Here is a 20184-nt window from a genome sequence, read left to right as displayed (position 1 = left end):
AAAATATAGAACATGTCCTATTCTTGTCCGCAGCTGTGGACAAGAATAGGCATTTCCATAGGGGGTGCCGGCCGGGTGTGTTGCGGATCCGCAACACACCACGGACGTGTGAATGGACCCTTAGGTTGGGGCTACAGGACATGTGTCGCGCGACATATAAGGTACAACTACACTGGGACATTGATGTCGCACCGCATATTTTTTTTTAATGCTAGTCTATGGTGTCGCTGAGACTGCGACGCAACAGTCGCACAGAAATCCATCTCGTCGTGTCACAGTGCGACACCATAGACTAGCATTACAAACTATGTCGCACGACACCTCGTCGTGTAGCCCTAGCTGCGGTTTTCACCCTATTCAAACGAAGGGTGAGATCTGAGGCAAAACCACATCAAATCCTCAATTAGAAATTGTTGGTTTTGGTGCAGAAACGTACAGAAAATCTGCACGGAAATGTCCAAATTCCACAGCCTCCCCCTCAAGACATGTGACCTTTTGAGTGTAGCTTTGGGTAGGACTAGGAAAGCGTCCTACAACTCCAAATTATTAAGGCTACATGCACACGACAGTGTTTTTGCAGTCCGCAAAACATAGATGGCGTCCATTTGCTTTCCGCAATTTGCGGAACGGCACAGACGGCCTTTAATAGAACTGCCTATTCTTGCGCGGACAAGAATAGGACAGGTTATATTTTTTTTTTTCAGGGCCATGGAATGGAGCAATGGATGCGGACACCACATGGAGTGCTGTCCGCATCTTTTGCGGCCCCATTGAAGTGAATGGGTCTGCTTCCAAGCCGCCACAACTGGGTCTCGGGTGCGGACCAAAACAACGGCCGTGTGCATGAGGCCTAAAAGTTATGAATCTGCAACAATTAGGCCAGTTTCCGTACCTTCTGCGTCCTAATGACCCTGCCTCTTTCCATAGGAGATAACGACACTGGCAGACGCCACACTGTCAAGATTGAAGACTTAACGTAATAAGACTATATATGACTTATACAAGTAAAGATTGTATGTTTTGTTTGGAAACTGAAGACTCTTCTTTCTTTACAAGTCAATTCTTGGCAATTAGACCTTTCAGATGTGTGTCCTGTAGCTCGGATGTCACCAGCAAATGGGTGCCATCTACAGCGCCGTGCCCTGGATCCCTGCAGCTTGGTATAGCCCAACATCAACATCTGTGACCGTAAAGAAATATTGCAATCTTGTAAAAGTGATGGCGTATCGTAATCGGGAGAATAAAGGGGCCCCTTGACTGTTTTACCATGGACAGGTGCGCCAACCCTATTCACTTGAAGGGAGCTGTGCTGCAGATCTCCGTGCCCAGCAGGTGGTCCGGGTGCCACTGCGCAGGGAACGGTAGCGCTGTGACCCTTTCTTTCATGCCACAGGTTGGACACCCACAGATCATAAAGTGGTGGTCCATCCTAGCAATGTACCATCTCATTATATGTTGGGAATAACCCCTTTAATTAGCCAGCGCTCTGTATTCCAAGAGAGGATCTATACCTATAGGATATGCCATAAATCAGGCATGCTCAACCTGCGGCCCTCCAGCTGTTGCAAAACTTCAACTGCCAGCATTCCTGAACAGCCTATAGCAGGGCATTGTGGGAGTTGTAGTTTTACAACAGCTGGAGGGCTGCAGGTTGAGCATGCCTGCCATTAATGTCTGATAACTCAGGGGTTACACCTCCCAGGAGAAAGGGTTCTAAGAAGCAGGACCCCCCCCCCCCCCTCCCCCCCCCCCCTCATCCTTATCAGACACTCATGGCATTCACAGGATGGGGGATAATCAGTAGGGGGGTCCCACCAATCATGAGAACGGGGACCCTGTGCCCCTGAAATGAAGTCCAGTCGGGCATGCACACGGCCGCTCCATTAATTTGTATGGGCGTTCCAGAGAATGAGTACGGCGCGCCGCTATCTCTAGAACTCCATTAGAAATGAATAGAGCGGTTGAGCACATGCAGTTCCATTCATTTCGGGGCCTCCAGAGGATACTGGGTGTCCATTCTCGTATTGGCGAGTATCCCAGTTGAAGAACCCCTACTGATCTAGTTTATCCCCCCAGCCACAGGATATAACTTTACATCACCGGAATACCCCTTCAAAAGGGGAACAAAACAAAAAAACAGACCATTCATTAAATCTGAATGCAGCTTTATTTCCCAAGATCAACAACCAGACAGAAGGGTCTGCGAGCAGCATATGGAAGAAATGTATCTCACAGTAAAGCGCCAGGTTATCGCCGTACAATACATGAAGCCTGGCCTCAAAAAAATAAAATAAACATAAGTTTAATTTCTGTACAAGACTTACAAAACATTAGAAAAATGTTATAGCTGATGTTTAAAAGTATGAAAAATTCTTGTAGAGTACTTAAAACAGCTCAACGAAGCCACCATGTTTGTCAAAATTCAGAACACCCCCTCCGCCCCAATACAATAAACACTATTCATTTCTATTACCAAATATACTGTACTCCCAACTTTTGCCACTAGGGGGCACATAAAGTGTAAGGAGCATGCTTAAAGTGATTGTCCAGCCTGGCCGCTTCCACAGCGAGATGGGACTAGGCAGCAGTCCCAGGTGGCCGGGCTTACCGTTTCCGTAACTCGCAGCGCCCATACACTACAATGGGAGTTACAGAAACAGAGGAGCGCCGGCCCGTTTCACACTGTCCATAAGCCCAGCCGCCTGCAGCCAGTGCTTAGTCCCATCAGTGCAGAAGATTGCAGCTTCGTCCTATTCAAGTGAATGTGACAAAGCTGTAATACTATGCACTGCTCCTGGCAGACGGCACCATGTGAAGAATGAAGAGTCTGCAGCGTACTCACTAGCACCACGGCCCCTTCAAACAGTGACCCCCACCACCAATCCAAGCCATGGACACCCTGATCCCAGAGCACGCCTTTAAGGATGGAGCAGGATCTCTGTCCTGATCGAATATTAACAGAACTCGTGTGTACACAGCTTCCATGCAGACCTATTCGTTTCATGGTTACAGATTTGGGGGAGGTCAGTGGAAGTCTTTTTTTTCTTCTGTGTTAGGGTCCATTCACACGTCCGTGGTACATTGCGGATCCGCAATACATCTGGCCGGCACCCCAATAGAACTGCCTATTCTTGTCCAAAAATATGGACAAGAAGAGGACATGTTCTATTTTTTTTCTGGAGCCGCGGACCGGAAGATCAGGGCTGCGCACTAGAAATGCGGAGCACACAGTCTGCTCTTCGCATCCATTCCTGCCCCATTGAGAATGAATGGGTCTGCACCCGTTCCGGATATTGCGGAACGGATGTGGACTGGTGTTGAGCAAACTTGCGTTTTAAGTTCGGGTTATCGAAGTATCCCATTATGGATTCCGCTACCACGGACCATAACGGAATTTAGAATCCATAACGGGATACTTCGATAACCCGAACTTTAGACGCCGAACTTAAAACACAAGTTCGCTCAACACTAATGCGGACCCATTCCACGGACGTGTGAATGGTAGGGCAATTTGTGCAAAATTGATCAAATTTGGCACGCACTTTTGTCTACACTTTTTCTTCTTACACCGCCCCCTACTGGAGTAAAACTGCAACTTAAAAAAAAAAAAAAAAAAGAAATTGCAAAAAAGTCAGTTGATCAATCTGGAACTTCTTAGCTAACCACAGAGAGGGGCTACGGCAACGTAAAATCAAAAAAGTTGCACATTTTTGTGCCAGAATTCCATGGAGGGAATGATACATTTCTCCCATGGTCCTGTAGCATGGTGTATTTTCCCCCATTACCCTTACAAGCGAATTTTGGAAAGTCAGAAAAGTTTTCAGTTCTTCTCTTCCTCTTAAAGTCCCCATTAATGGATCATTTTGTCTCACCCAGCCGCTAAAACAGACGCAACCATTAAAAGGAAGGAGATCGGCTTCTCAATAGACTTCAGTGCTGAAAATAAGTCTCCAAGCACTGAACCCCTACATTGGTGATAATCTGTACACGGATAAAATACATAGAAAATCTTATTGTTACAGAAGCGGCCACATAAGGCGTGTTTGGCCCTGTTCACATCACACTATGACCATCTGTTTCATGTATATGCCAGGAAAAGACCCTGATGGAAGGCCGAGACGACTCCCACAGTGGCATACCTCGTCCATAGGGTCCCATTACATGAAAATGTAGACTGCACGGTACTACATAGCAGACCGCATAGTCATCTACTGGCCCAACAGAAGACAAAAGGACCTCCATCGGATGACTGGGACCCTATGGATATGCTTATTGTAAACACTGGGGGCCATACATCACTAATATGATATGGCGGACTGGTCCCTACTTTAGCAGTGGCTGACCCAAACCCCCCCCCCCCATCCCCCGGAGTCTGGGGCTGAGCTGGACGAGTAAGGCACCATAACAACAATAAACTGTCCAGCGCAGATTAGGAGGATGCTTTTGATGAGGACGACTCTTTTTTTAGGGGTTCCTTTTTGACGGGGTTATATTTTGCCTTGATGGCGGCTTCCCAGTTCTTCTTCTCCATGGTGTATAACCTCATGGCGGCTTGTGCATCCTGGATCTAAAAAAAAAAAGCGGTAACATGAGTACCAGTGGATAACTAACATGGAAGCCGACCAGGGCACTGGTATGGGGCTCGGCTGTGGAATTCCTAATTCCTTACCTAACATAAGAAGGAGCTCAGTGCATACTGATTTTTACAGTCTCCGTTGACTATAAATTCCTATGCAGTGAGCTCCCCCTTGTGGTGGCTGCAGGCAGCTTTGTAATATACTGCGAGAGCGGAAGCAGAATTATAGCGGTACATTTTCTACCTTTCCAAGTTTATCTGTGATGCGTACGCAAAGGTTAAGCTATTTCTCCCGACCCCCAAACACTGGCCCTCTTACTTTCCTGTGATAGGGAGAGGGGAATAAGCCGCCGGCAGCTGTTTATCTCCTGTCAGGACAAAGGGTCGAGATGGCGGCTTGTTACTTACCGAGCAATGTTCTCCAGTCTGTACCTTTACATTTAAGATATTCTCACACAGCAGCTTCAGGGATGGACGTCCACACTACAGGGGGACAAGACGGGACATCAGAAATAAATGCAGATGTAGCCGCTAAATTCAGAAACTGAGTCCAATGAATGTAAGCAGAGCTAAAAATCACAGTTGTCTGGTGCACTTTTTAGCAGTTTTTGCAGCGCTACCCACATTGACTACAATAGGGGAACTGTCAGGCCAGAAAATCCACGCTACAACCTGATTCCAATAGCACAGAATCCAACTCTGCTATTTTAATGTTCATTGATGCCCCCCTTACGGCACAGTTCTTACTTTTGCTCCTAGAGGCTCTGTTCTCTCACCTCATTCCACGCCCTGCCGTCCTTGATTGACAGGTCAGCGTTAGTCTCCTGCCGACACTGTGTGCTGGTTAAACGGCACTGCGCATGCGCGAGAGTTACCCAGCGCACAGGCAGGAGAAGACAAACGCTGTCTGGTCAATCTAGTGTAGCAGGGCATGGCCAGAGGTGGGAGAACGGAGCCTTTTGCATATTACAAAAGTAAGGGGGGCATTAATAAACATAAAAGTAGTAGAGTTGGATTCTGCTGGCATTAGCACATCGCTAATGTCAGACAGTTTAAGAGGGTTAATTCTGGTGACAGAAACCCTTTAAACCTATACAGAAAGTTGAGTTATTACACAAGTAATCTGTCAGCAGTATTGTTCCTATGACACTGGCTGACCTGTTACATGTGCACTTGGCAGCTGAAGGCGTCTGCGTTGGTCCCATTTCCATATGTCCCCGCATTGCTGAGAAAAATGATGTTTTAATATATGCAAATCAGCCTCTAGGAGCAACGGGGGCGTTACCGTTACACCTAGAGGCTGAGCTCTCTCTGCAACTGCTGCGCCCTCTGCACTTTGATTGACAGGACCAGGCAGTGAAAAAAAGAGGGTGCGGCATTTGCACACAGAGCAGAGCCTCTAAGTGTAACGGTAACGCCCTCGTTGCTCCTAGAGGCTTATTTGCATATATTAAAACCTAATTTTTCTCAGCAGTGCGGGCACATATGGACATGGGACCAACACAGACGCCTTCAGCTGCTAATCGCCCATGTAACAGGTCAGCCAGTGTCATAGGGACAGATCTGCTGACAGATGCCATTTAAAGGATCAGCATCGTAGAGACTTGTCAGAAGTGTAGATCCAGGTGTGGAAACTATAAGACTCTTCACTTAACTACAGAATGAGGTCCCCCCCTTTCCCTCCACAACTTCTGACAGGTCTGTATGATTTAAGTGGCACTGTCCCTTTAAGTTTTTTTTCCTTTTGCTCACAAATACAGCAGCTTTCAGAATCCAACTGGTTGCGTTCGGCCACTAGGGTCACATGACGCGTCACCCCAATAAGTGACACATCCTCATGTAGGAATATACACAGGGTTTACGACCATAGAAAACCCTTTTCCATGAGGTGCAGTTCTTTGATGGATGCAGACTCCTGTAGGTACATGATCTTACCTTCACCCTTTGTTTGAAGGGTTTGTACTTCTGAGTGTCTCTAGTGGCCTTCTTAGGATGATCCAAGAAAAAAATCTAAAAGAAACAATAACGCAAAAGTATAAGCGACAAATCCATACGATGTCCATAGGGCACATGGACAAGGGCTGTCTTTATAAGACCACCCCACTATGAAACTAAGGATGTAGATCACCTACCTTTAGATCATTATGTACCGCGTGGCCGACCAAAATACGTCCTTTAAGGATCTCAGATACTTCTTTCTGTACAACCTTGAAATCTTCCCCTGAAATGACATGTGATGTACACGTGAAGGAGGAACTCTACCCCCCAATAAGCATAATACTAAACCAGGACATAATGTATTTAGAAGACTGCGCGGGTCAAGCGCCGAGTCCTCACCGTTCTTAATGTCCTGAGGCCTGATCCCGCTCACTGCCGTCCTGTAGTCTGTGACTTGTTCGGTGGGTTTAACAAACTTATCGTACACACATTTCCCAAACTGATTGACAATGGATACCCGCGCCAGGATGCTTTCTTCACCATCAGTGCCAACCCCCACCATCTCGCAGTCAATAGCAATAGTCCTGGTGAGTCTGAAATAGAAAGGTAAAAATCAATGTCCCGTTAAAGGGGTTTTGCCATCACATACAAGGATATGCCCCCATCGTCTCTACAACGAGAATGGAGCGGGGAAGAGAATAGAGGGCGCACTGCGCATGCGCAGCCGCCCTCCATTCATTTCAATGGGGCCGCCGAAAATAGCCGAGTGCTGGCTCGGCCATTTCTGTCGGCCCCATAGAAATTAATGGGAGCAGGGGCCACGCGTGTGCGGTGTGCTCCCTATCACTTGTATGGGAGCAGCGCTTGGTGGTGGACGGACCCCGGGAAACCCGAGGTCCTGCAGCCCCAGCTCTCCCCGCTCCATTCTCCTTGTAGGTGCGGGTCCCAGAGGTGGGACCCGCACCCATCAGACTATGGGGGCATATCCTAGCAATATGCCCCCATTGTATGTGATGGGATAACCCCTTTAAAGGAGTGTTATATTTACAGGTTATATGGGCCTGGTCCACAACCACCGCCTGTAGGCAGGGACATGTAACTCTTGCCTAGCATCTGCGGAGGAGGAAAAAGGGAGAGTGGGTCGCCACTAGGGCTGCAGCTACCGACTATTTCTGTAATCAAGTATTCTAGTAACAAAAAAACGAATTAAAAGAACATTTTTCTTTATAAAAAGTCATCGGTTCCCTGTGCCATCAGCTGCCCCCCCAACCCCCATGCCATCAGGCTCCCCCCAGTGCCACTAGCTTGCCCCTCCTAGCCATGTCCCCAGCGCCAGCGAGATAAAATACTTACCTCTCCTGTAGGGGCGCCGCTCCACAGCTCGTCCATCTTCTTCTCTGCGCGCTGCACTGTCATCCGGACGTCACACAGCATCAGGTCATAGTGCGCGCTTACATGCACTATGTCCTGACAATGTGTCAGGAGGAAAGTGCAGCGCGGTGCGGGCTGGCGGGTGACCACGGAGCGGTAAGTAATAGCAAGCGCTTCACTCCCGCTCCGTGGTCACATGACACGAACAAATCCTCGATGCAAAATCGAGTAATCGTTTCAGCCCCAGCCGCCACCATCCACAACTCTTTGCATGGTATTTTATAGGCGTTACAGGAACGGCCGCTTGCTCTTGGTCAGCCAGTCCTCACTGCTTCATCTATTTGCTGCTCTACAGCTAAAGGCTACAGATCAAGGGACCCCAGGTCGCAGGGATGAGGCTACCACATATCGGGCATTAATGGCATTTCCATATAGCCAGGATACCTAATTCAACTCCTGGCATAACACAATCCTGCGGGCGGGGCGCCTCTCTCTTGGGCAGGCTGGATCCTTCACGTACATATCTTCCATAATGGCTTCAGTGACACCAGCACTTACCCCTCGAACGCCCTGTCCTTCACTAGAACCTTGTCCACAGCATCCGATTTTTTCTCTGGTAACCCTTGCATCTGCCGTGCGATTTGACCAGCTTCTGTACCCAGCGCCGCCTCAATGTCATCCGGATCCACGTCATCAAACCACAGGTCTATTCTGAAAAGTCACAATTTATTAACAGCCTATAAGCCACTCATTTTGTTACTCAATCATTAAATCTGCTCCTGGGAAAGTTGAGTGACTACCCATAAAGCCTCCTCCACGTCATGGTCGCCGAGCTTTCCTTCATCAACTAGTTAGGCAAGATGTGGGATAGGTCATTACTTAAAAGGGGTTGTCTCACCTCAGTCACTAGGATATGCCCCCAATGTCTGATAGGTGCATGTCCCAGAGGTGGGACCCGCACCTATCTTTAGAACAGAGACCGCAAAGTGAAGGAGGAAGCACCGAGCATTCGTGGCCGCCCTCCATTCATTTTTATGGGAGCGCAGAAAATAGCAGAGCGGCGCACTTGGCCAAATGAAATGAACGGGAAGTGCACTGCGCAAGCGCAGCCACTGCTCCATTCATTTCTATGGGGCTGATGGAAATAGCCGAGCCAGCGCTCAGCTATTTTCTGTGCTCTCATAGGAATTAATGGAGGTAAGCCACGTCTAAGCGGTGCGCCCTACGTAACTTTGTGGGCTCCTTTCTAAGGATAGGTGGTGCGCTGTTAGGCCTCTTTCACACGAGCGTGTCCGGATGCGTTGCGGCAAACCCGCGCGAGAAGTGCAATGTGTTTTGCACGTGCGTGATAAAAAACTGAATGTGGTACCCAGACCCGAACTTCTTCACAGAAGTTCAGGTTTGGGTTCAAGGTTGTGTAGATTGTATTAGTTCCCCTCACAACATGGTTATAAGTGAAAATAATAGCATTCTGAATACAGAATGCATAGTAAAATAGCGCTGGAGGGGTTAAAAAAAAAAAAAAAAAAAAAAAATATTATATATATATATATATATATATATATATATATATATATATATATATATATATATATATATATTGAATTTAACTCACCTTAATCCACTTGTTTTTGCAGCCGGCATCTCTTCTGTCTTCTTCTTTGAGGAATAGGACCTTTGATGACGTCACTGCGCTCATCACATGGTCCTTCACATGATCTTTTTTTACTATGGTGATAGATCATGTGACGGACCATGTGATGAGCGCAGTGACGCCATCAAAAGGTCCTTTTCCTGTGCACAGCAAAGATGAAGACAGAAGAGATGCCGGCTGCGCGATCAAGTGGATTAAGGTGAGTTATATATTTATTTATTTTTAACCCCTCCAGCGCTATTGTACTATACATTCTGTATTAAGAATGCTATTATTTTCCCTTATAACCATGTTATAACGGAAAATAATAATGATCGGATCCCCACTCCGATTGTCTCCTAGCAACCATGTGTGAAAAAAAAAAATCGCACTGCATCCGCACTTGCTTGCGGATGCTTGCGGTTTTCACGCAGCCCCATTCACTTCAATGGGGCCTGCGTTGCGTGAAAAACGCTGAATATAGAACATGCTGCGATTTTCACGCAACGCACAGGTGATGCGTGAAAATCACCGCTCGTGTGCACAGCCCCATAGAAATGAATGGGTCAGGATTCAGTGCGGGTGCAATAACCCGCGTCAGAGGCGCACGCGGCAGCTATAGGAGGAATATGGGAGCGTGCCCAGGCATTAGGGTGTTCACTGTGTTCACTGTGCGCTAAAATGACACCACGTTCTTATTCTGCAGCTCAATACGATTACGGTGGTGTAATATTACAAATTTGGATCGTTTTTTACTTAAAAAAAAAACAAAAACAACAACATCTACATTTTCTTTGCATCACCATTTTCTAACAGCCATAACTTTTTTATATTTCAGTCTATAGAACTGTATGAGGGCTTGTTTTTTCACGGGACGAACCGTAGTTTTTATTGGCACAATTTTTGGGTTTCGTACAACTTTTTGATCGGGACAAGGCGACAAAAAAAAAAATGTTTTTTTTTCCCATTACAACATTCCTTAGACTTCCCACCCCCTTAGAGAGCTAGAACCTGAAATCTTTTGATCCCGCTCCCTGCTGTGCCTCGGGCCTAGTTGCATCTCAGTCCTATTCACATGAATAGGCCTGGGCTGCAATACCAAGCGCAGCCACTATACAATGTACGGCGCTGTGCTTGGTGAGCTGTGAGGAGGCCGCCTCTACAAACCCCTATACCTGCTATACACAGGCATATACCCTATATATAATATACAGAACTTACTTTGGCGGCTCTGCTGTGCTGTCCTCACTAGGCTTCTTTTTAGGGCCCATGATGGGTTTATCACCTTCAGGTAATTTTCTCTTCTTCTTCTTCGCCTCTTTGTTCTTGTCTGTAGTCTCTGGCTCTTTTATGGCTTTCTTGTCAGCTGTCAGGGTCTCCTTCACGTGACCGTTGACTTTGGGGGCTACAGTTTTAGGTCTGGGCTCAGATTTTTCCTTCCCATTCACTTTGATTTCCTTTTTAGTTTTGGGTTTTCCCTTCTCCTTTTCTTCTTTCTTCAAGCCCTTGTCCTGTTTCTTGTGGGGGGTGGTCGCTGCACGGACAGGACTACTGCTCTCGGGTTTCAGCAACTGAAAGGGTAAAGCACAAAGTTTACGGGATTATAACGGCACAATTAGACATACTGTCCGGCCAGGCACATTTCGGGGGGGGGGGGGGGAGAGACAACCTTCTAATGTGTACGAGGGTAGATATTAATGGCAGATATTGGGGAAAGGTGGATCAGCTGTTGAATTTCAACATGCCTGATCCTTTTGTTCTAAGGGGAAATATGCCACCACCAGAGGTGTCTGGCCGTAGCCTATTCCCCTTCTATCATTGACAGCACATGCATGCTTGGCCGAGCGCAACGTGCATTGAAAAGTTGAGAGGGATAGCAGTAGGCCAAACACACATTCAGCCAACCGAATGTCCTCCTATATGGGGGCAGCCTGTATATAACACCCAATGGGATTCTCCCCCGTACACTTACTGTCTGTAAAGCTTTCCAGTTAGATGAGAACTCCTGGGGCGTCTTGGGAGGCAGAACAGGCGTCTGCGTCACCTCGGTCGGCTTCTCTTCCTTCGCAGCGATCTTCGGATGCTTTTTCCAGAATTCCTTCTTCTTCTTCTTTTTGGTCTGATTAAGATTGTTCTTCTCTTTCACAGCCGTCGATGCTTTGTCCTTCACCACGACAGCCTTTGCCATCTCTGTGCCGTCATTAATGAGTCTGGAAAGCCAAATGAAACAGAGAATGAGCTGCAATACCGGACACTGACAGACGTGGCGCTGTTTCTGGGGGAAGTACACAGACCTTTTTTAATCCCTTAAAGGGCTTCTGTCACCAGATTTAACCCTATTAAGCTCCTAGAGGCTCATTTGCATACAGTAAAAGCATTTCTCTCAGTAATGCGGGCAGATATGAACATGGGACCAACACAGATGCCATCAGCTGCACCGACCTGACATTTTCGACTTATCCGATAGTCGGGAACCCCTTTATGGCTACATGGCCCCTTAAGGAGTGTAAAAATTGCATGTCTGGAGTCTAAGGGTTAATTCGCATAGCAATTTTGGGGAGGGGGGGAAACTTATACGTACACCCCATAGACAAATATGTTCAGCACCATCAATATCAGGGGGCGGGGTACCAGGGATACCCCCATACTAGCGATCAATGTGTTGGGGGTCTCAGCCCAGGGACCTCCACCACTTCCCAACCCAAAAGTATGTGCCCCTCACCCCAGGTGACACCTACAGCCCCTGCCATACCTAATTTCACCCTGGGGAAGGGCAGACAGGCCCAATGTGCTCCCTCTCTCCCTCTCTCCCTCTCTCCCTCTCTCCCTCTCTCTCTCTCTCTCTCTCTCTATACAGCACTGCTGGCACATTAGCCTGGTGCCACCTCTCCTGTATGCCCAGTTACTCACATAGGACATGCCAGAGCCCGTGCACAATCTACAGCTTCATATGTCGCAGCATGGTTCCTCCGGAAACCGACACATAATACGCGCCGGGTCGAAACAGCTAACTGAATTTTCGTTCCTAGGGAAAAAGAGTACGCGCATGCGCCGTAGCTAGTTGCTCGCTCTGGGTTTGCTTGACATGCGCGCTCGGTGACTTGCGCGGTATACCTCCGCCCTCTGCTGGTCATTGTGAAGATGACACGTCAATGCAGAAGAGACTGGGGAGTGATGGCCTCCGCCCTCTGCTGGTCATTGTGAAGATGACACGTCAATGCAGAAGAGACTGGGGAGTGATGGCCTCCGCCCTCTGCTGGTCATTGTGAAGATGACACGTCAATGCAGAAGAGACTGGGGAGTGATGGCCTCCGCCCTCTGCTGGTCATTGTGAAGATGACACGTCAATGCAGAAGAGAATGGGGAGTGATGGCCTCCGCCCTCTGCTGGTCATTGTGAAGATGACACGTCAATGCAGAAGAGAATGGGGAGTGATGGCAGCACAAGGGGTAATAGGGGTACAGCCGGGTGAAGCATGTGATGCATGGTCAGTGTATATAAGCCAATTACCTACTTTTAAACAGTGGCATGTTGCCACCATAATACGTACCCTTTATAGCGCCATATTGTGCCTGCGTACTGTCAAACCAGGGAGTACAAAGATCTCAAAGGGCCCCACAGCAAAAATGGGTATGCCCTCCTCAGTACACAGGCGTCAATCCGTCCCAAGCAATGCAGAATGCAAAGCTCAACACATCAAATTTCTAATGAATAAAAAAAAATATGTCATCCTTCGCTTCACCCATTTCATCCGACTTGTGTCCAAGGTGCTTCATAAATATGGCGCTCATTCTGACCACCTTATTTCTCAATGTATTAATACCAGGCAACTGGCATCAATCCATTGATAAATCTCCAGCTTCCCATCTATTACACAGCTGACTGCCCGCAGCCACCACTAGGGGGAGCTCAGTGCGTAGGGTATTATGCAGTTCCAACTGAAAGGGAAGCTGTAAGCATCTGTTTGCACAGAGCTCCCCCTAGTGGTGGCAGCATTAAAATACAAATTGAAAGAGGAGTTTAGCACCGTCCCGTCCCCCCCCTCTCCCCAGGCCACTGGTGCCCAGAAAGTGGTATTCTTTCACACCTAGTGCCATACTGTGGCCACCTACAGCCAAATGGCGCTAAATAGCACCCGGAGAGTGTCATACTTGGCCCGTCCAGCACATTTCCACTGAGAAATCCACAACGAATGTGTTGCCTGCGGATTTGTTGTGGAATTCACCCAAATTTTTTAATTTAAAATCCACATCCGCTGTGGGTTCCTCGCTGACGTTTTTTCACGTAGCGCGTGGAAGTGATTTATTGGCAGACTCTCATCCACTTTGTTGCTACTGTGGATTTTTTGCAAAACTGTGTCGGAAAACCTGCAGCATATCCTGCCCCCTGCGGTAATACCCTCATAGTGCCCGGGTGCCACCACTTGCCCCTTCAAGTTTCAGAGCAGAGCTTGGTTTCCTATACTATGCAGGAAGGTTCTGCTGCCCTCTGCTGGCCCTTTCTTGTAATGTCTCATGGAATCTACTTGTTTAACCACTTCATTACCGGGTGATTTTTATTTATTTTTTTGCGTTTTCATTTTTCACTCCCTGCCTTTCCTAGCTGCATTTGCTTGTTTTTTTGTGTGGAAAATTCCAAATGTGGTGCAATTGGAAAAAAAATAAAAACGCCAGACAATGAACGGCACAGGTCAGTTTTACTGCCTAGGACAGGGATCAGCAACCTTCAGCACTCCAGGTGTGGTGAAACTACGACTCCCAGCATGCACGCTTGCTTGGCTGTTCTAAGAACTCATTCATAGAAATTAATGGAGCATGCTGGGGGTTGTAGTTTCACAACAGCTGGAGTGCCGGAGGTTGACGACCCCTGTCCTATGCAGTAAAACTGACCCGTGCCGTTCATTCTCTGGGTCAGTACAATTACAACGGAACCACATTTATATAGTTTTATACTGGAAAAAAAATATCTAAAAAAAAAAAAACTTTGAAAAAAAAGTTTTTCAGCACCTTATTCTGACCATACCTTTTTTTATATTTATATATGAGGGCTCATTTTTTTCTGTAGTTTTCAATGATCCCATTTGGGGTGTGCATGGCTTTTTGATCACTTTTTATTAAAATATTTTTGGGTGGGGGGGAGTGGAAGCAATAAAAAAATGGTGATTCAGTCATTTTGATTTTATTTTCGTTACATCATTCACCGTATGGGATAGAATCATTTTTTTATATTTTAATAGTACGGACATTTTATGGGCAAGTTTATTTTTGATTGATTATTATTTTATTTTGGGGGGAGTATTGTCCTATTACTACTAAGGAACGCCTTCCCCAATCTCAGCAAGGGGAAGGCGTTCCTGCCCGGGAAGAGACCACATCTGGGTTCTTTAATTTTCACGTTTAACCACGGCACCCGAGGGGTTTGAATGTCTACAATCGGCACTATTGCCGATTGCAGACACTAACCCTGGGTGTCTGCTGTGTGAAACGGCGTTCAGGATGTAGTTAATGGGGATTTATGGTACTTTAATATTGCTGGTCCATCCTCAGGATAGGTCATCAATATCTGATCCTAGGGGGTCTAGTACCAGCGCATCCCTTACCGATCACCTGTTTGGGAGTAGCTCTGGCGGTGGAACTACGCTGCTCCATCCACCACATATTGGACAGAAAGGTTTTCATTCTCAGGGCTCTGGAGTTAATATTTATTTGAATAGTTTGTATGTAAGACTCAGACTGGGACAGGTTGACGCCACGGAGGTCTGAAGTCCACTAAACACCCTCCATTCGGCAGAGGCTTGACTAACGTGATGGTGCCTGGACCTTGTCACAAAAAGAAACCCGTCAACAACTTGTCAATTTTTCGACCTATTTTTGAAGAAAATGCGCCAAAAAATCCACTTCACTTAGCTCGTCCGTTTCTATGTTTCGGGCAAAGCTTAGTGGACATGGACAAGGCTTAAGATACAACAGCGTTCACCAAAATTTTGTCACTAAATATTCTTATTCTTCCGTATCTTTAATATAAAGTATCTCCAGCACGTGAGTGACCCCTTGTCAACTCCAGGCAGACCCTCGTCTGATCCTCTCCAGCCTCGCAGACGTAACACTTGGCAAAATCCCGTCCATCCCTTCCCAATAAACACATTCAGACAACACAATAAAACCCAGAGCGCGCGTCCAAGCAGACGCAGGAGGCCGGTTCCAAGCTGGAACGCATCTCCGCAGTTATTGTTGTGTCCATGGCCCCGGCCCAATCCGAATAGCTGTCTACCTGACAAGCGATGGCGAGAATTTACATCTGCATGTTCAACGTCAAGGATGAGCTCATCGTCCAGGCTCCTCACACCTGTGGGAACGCCAGAGCCAAAATATTTCAAAAACGACATTGATCCGAGAGGTTTTTATTTTATTCCCAGAGTGGAGGAACGTGTGAAGAAGTATTTGGCCCATTTGTGGAGTTGCAGAGCAGACCACCATCGTTGACGTCTTTGACTATGTGCTCACTTGACCACCACTTTGAGGTCGAGTTCAAAGGAAGCCAGTTGACCTATCACTATGTTTTTCGGGTGTAGGAGGACACCCCTGGATCTGGAGAAAACCTACTAAACCCGGGGCAGAACATCCAAAACCCCACGTCAATGTTGCCCCCTGGGGACCCCAACACTACACAACCACATCGAGTCCTTGTAACCATTGCCCAAGACACTCAACATCTTCAAACCCCCCAGAGATGCAGGAACAGGTCGCAAAATAATATTTTGGGACTCCCAACACCCCCGCCAATCAGCTGGATGAAGGGGCCGCTGGGTCCGACAGATCTTGGTGGCCTAAAAGGGGCTCACAAGGTCTCAGTGGGGATGGTGTCTTGCAACCATTTATATTTTTCTACCTTTTGACATGCAAGCCCTGCTGAGCTGAAGGTGCACAGATCTATATCTGCTAACCATATACTGTGTATGGGGGTGTCCCGACTCTTCCCAGACAGCAGATGTTGAAAGAAACGAGGATCGGGCTGCTTGATTTCAACGTGTCTGATTCTTTTGTTTTCCAAAAGAGGAGCCTGGCAGTGGCTTTCTCCCAATTCAAAACACATGCTTGCTTGACTGGGCCAGGCATGCATGTGTATGTGGGGTTGGTAGAGATACATGTCAGCCTAACATCGTCAATAACAGGGGCATCTCTAGAAAAGACTGCCCACCACCCCCTCCCCAAAGACCTTCCCCGCAATCCCCTTTCACAGCTAGTCTAGACCGCCCACACACCCCCACGGTGCCCTCTTCACAGTAGAATGAACCCTTAATGTCCACTTGGCAATAGTTTTGCCCCCTTTACAGTAGTTTTGCCACTTAGTGCCCCCACACAGTAGTTTTTCCCCCTTAGTGCCGCTTCACAGTAGTTTTGCCCCAATACAGTAGTTATGCCCCTAAGTGCCCCCACACAATAGTTTTGCCCCCTAAGTGCCCATTTTAAAGTAGAATGCCCCCTTAGTGCCCCTTCACAGTAGTTTTGCCCCAATACAGTAGTTATGCTGTTTATTCCACCCATACAGTATTTTGCCCCCTAAGTGCCCCTTTCACAGTAGAATGCCCCCTTCACAGTAATTGTTCCTCCTTAGTGCCCTCACACATCAATGCTCTCCCCAGGGGCGTTGCTTGGTTAAAACATTTGGGGCCTGGGCCCCTGATGTATTGTCCCAGGCCCCAAATGTTATGCCTGCCTGCTACATACAACTGTATTTCCATCCTCAGGAGGGCAATACAATTGAATCTAATGCCCTGCAAGAGCTGAAGGACCTGTGATTACATCATAGGTCATGTGATCAGTGCTAAATGCAGTGGCTGAAAAGGACCTGCGATGAGGTCACCATCATGTGACCAGTGCAGGAGAGGATGGCTCAGCAGTGAAGAGAAATCCTGGGAAGAAGCTGTGGTGAGGTCTGCTACATGAGGAGAGGTAAGTGAAGGGAGAGGCAGAGCAATGCTGGGAGTTGTAGTTATTTAACTGGGACTGTATGTTAGGGCTGAAGGGAGGAAAGTTATTTACATGGGACAGTGAGGTGGAGTGATGTTATTTACATGGGACTATATGTTGAAGGCGGCTGTGAGAGGGAGTGATATTTATATGGGACTGAATGTTGAGGGGTAATGTGATTTTACATGGGACTGCATGTTGGAGGTGGCTGGGGAGGGGGTGATTTTTATTTACATGGGACTGTATGTTGAAAGTGACTGGGGGAGGAAGTGATGTTATTTACATGGGACTAAATATTGAGGGGGTGATGTTTTTTACATGGGATTGTATGTTAAAGGCGGCTGGGGAGGGGCGATGTTCTTTACGTGGGACTGTATATTGGAGGGGGCTGGAGAGATGGTGTGATGGTATTTACATGGCATAATGGCAGAAAAGGGAAATAATGTTATTTACATGGGACTGTATGGTGGAGGGGCTGAGGAATTATAATCTTTAAGACAGTAAACGGAGGAATATAACTACAGGGGTCACTGCAGGGGGCATTATAAATACTGGGGGCACGTCAGGGCGAGCATTAAACCAGTAGGGGGCGATATAAATACTGGGGGCACTGTGGGGGCATTTTAAATCCAGGGGACATTAGGCGTTCTTATTACTACTGGGGGCTCTATAGGAGGGACTTATAGGTCCGCCTTATTTATTTCTACTAAGGACACTGTGGGGGTCTTATTACTACTGAGGGGTCTGTAGAGAGCTTTATTACCACTGGGGGAACAATAGGGGGGCCTTATTTCTACTGGGGACTCTGTGAGGGTATTATTAATACTGGAGGGCTCTTCCACTAATGGGGGCACTCTTGGGCAGCACTATCACTGTTGGGGGCACTGTAGGGGGCAGTATTACTAATGAGGGCATTCTAGAAAGGGAATTACTATTGGTGGGACTATGAGGAGCACTATTACTATGGGGGGCACTCATTTTTATTCAGGATAGTATTTGGGGGTACAGAAAAATGAGGAACCTAAGATGTCTGTGTGTCACACTCTGTAGAGACGAGGCGGCTGAGAGAAGTGTCCGGATGGAATGGAGAAGATGATGACAGAGAAGATCTACATCAGAGGAGGCGTCACCTGGAGGCCCTGGATGCGAGAGGTACGTGCTGCTGTATAGCTATAGCGACTTAGAGAATTGGGCCATATGCATTGGGGCTTGTGCCCCGGATCTTTTGAGACCCTAGCAAAGCCCCTAACTCTCTCTTAGTGCCCCCTTACATTAGTGAAGCCCCTGTGGTGTAAATAAAATAATAATAATAATAATAATAAAAAAAAAATATTATACTCACCTACCCCCGTTCCACAGAGCACATTCCTTCACATTGTGGAAAGTCCGCAGCATTTACGTCACGTGTGGCGGCATCCTGTTTCTTGTAAATGGCTCCTGCAATAAATTCACCTGCCTCTGCGCCACGAAAACGGAAATTCTGCTGATGATAATTCGTCTCCTATCTCTCCCCATACACGTGCATGCTTAGCTCGGCTGAGGATGCATGTGTTGTGATTGCTAGAAAACCATCGCCAAACCTCATTAGCAGCAGCATACCGTCCTGAGAGATAAAGGATCGGGCCTGTTGAAAACCAATATGTCCGATCCCACTATTCAGGGAGGGGGGGGCGACACAAAGACTGTAGAAATGTCACTTCTTAATTTCGGATTTCAAATCCGTGCAGTCGCAAATCAGTAGCCGTATGAATGACAACATGGATTCCCACTGCATAGGAAGAGGTATGAATTTTAGTGCAGAATGTGTGAGCATACCCTTAAAGGAGTTTTCCAAGGCTTAAAAAAATAAATAAATGATAGCTGCTTTCTTCCAAAAACAGCGCCACCCCCTGTCTGCAGGTTGTGGGTGGTATTGCAGCTCAGCCTCATTCATTTCAGTGGAGCTGAGCTGCAGTACCAGGCAGAGCCCACGGGTAGGTGTGTTTTTGGAAGAAAGCAGCCATGGTTTTCTAATCCTGAACAACCCCTTTAATTCCCACAGATGAGAGTTTGCTACAATTGCATCCCTGGGAGCTGAACACTTCAGCACATGTCTCTCTCCCCTTTGCTACAATGTATCAGCCTGGAGTCAGACTGTCTATATAACCAGACTGGATACAATTGTAACAAACCGTCTCCTGTGAGAACTATTTGGGGAGGACCAGGTGTCAAGCACCTGATGTCCAACAGGATGGTTCCCCCATCATTGACGGCAAACAGAGGTCCTGAACGTAAGGGCGGAATAGAAACCCATGCATATTAGAAAGCTGCAGAAAATAAAAACCACTGACAGAAAACTGGACAATTCCTTTAAGTACAAAAAAAAAAAAAAGCAGGACCGTACCATTATCAGTCAGCGGGTAGAGATCCTTTCCATGTGCTGCAGTGCACAGGCGGCTGCCATGCGTGGTTATTGACACATGGGGAGGGTTCGGGGAGGAGAACCAGTTTAACTCATTGTTGGAAGGAGTCGCGGAAAGCCCACGTAGACCAATAATAACCGCATCCAAATCGCCTCCTGCGCTTGTTCCCGGGCCGCCAGCTGCTGTCAGACGGTATGTGAACCCTAGGCTGAGGACTATATAAGCAGATCATTTAAAGGGATAGTGTTGCACCAGTGTCTCTCGGGGGGCGGCGCCGCCGCGTGCCGCGGTGGT

At 47.4% G+C, this 20184-nt stretch overlaps 3 protein-coding genes across 4 annotated transcripts in view; 2 read left to right on the top strand and 1 right to left on the bottom strand.

Annotated features, from left to right (window-relative positions):
* STKLD1 (serine/threonine kinase like domain containing 1) overlaps positions 1–1026 on the top strand; it is a 38595-nt gene extending 37569 nt beyond the window's left edge. The window contains exon 19 of the mRNA XM_044268489.1: positions 928–1026. Within this exon, the coding sequence (XP_044124424.1) occupies positions 928–975 (48 nt within the window). The 3' untranslated portion in view covers positions 976–1026. The remainder of the gene's footprint in view (positions 1–927) is intronic.
* A 2356-nt stretch (positions 1027–3382) lies between these two features.
* REXO4 (REX4 homolog, 3'-5' exonuclease) lies at positions 3383–20010 on the bottom strand. 2 transcript variants are annotated; one of them, XM_044305446.1, is made up of 9 exons: positions 19872–20010; positions 11491–11728; positions 10740–11089; positions 8444–8596; positions 6914–7107; positions 6709–6797; positions 6512–6586; positions 4985–5059; positions 3383–4567 (listed from the first exon to the last, which is right to left on the bottom strand). In XM_044305446.1, the coding sequence occupies exons 2-9, from the start codon at positions 11704–11706 to the stop codon at positions 4430–4432; spliced, it is 1290 nt and encodes a 429-aa protein (XP_044161381.1). In that variant the 5' UTR covers positions 11707–11728; positions 19872–20010; the 3' UTR covers positions 3383–4429. The 2 variants fall into 2 exon arrangements, with proteins under 2 accessions (XP_044161381.1, XP_044161382.1); XM_044305447.1 differs by lacking the exon at positions 19872–20010 and adding an exon at positions 12429–12493.
* Positions 19945–20184, top strand: part of SARDH (sarcosine dehydrogenase) — a 59144-nt gene continuing 58904 nt past the window's right edge. The window contains exon 1 of the mRNA XM_044305444.1: positions 19945–20082. The gene's annotated coding sequence lies outside the window, so the exon portion shown is untranslated. The remainder of the gene's footprint in view (positions 20083–20184) is intronic.

This window comes from Bufo gargarizans, chromosome 9 (genome assembly GCF_014858855.1).
Source record: "Bufo gargarizans isolate SCDJY-AF-19 chromosome 9, ASM1485885v1, whole genome shotgun sequence".
NCBI classification, from domain to species: domain Eukaryota; kingdom Metazoa; phylum Chordata; class Amphibia; order Anura; family Bufonidae; genus Bufo; species Bufo gargarizans.
This window is presented reverse-complemented; position numbering and strand designations above follow the sequence as displayed.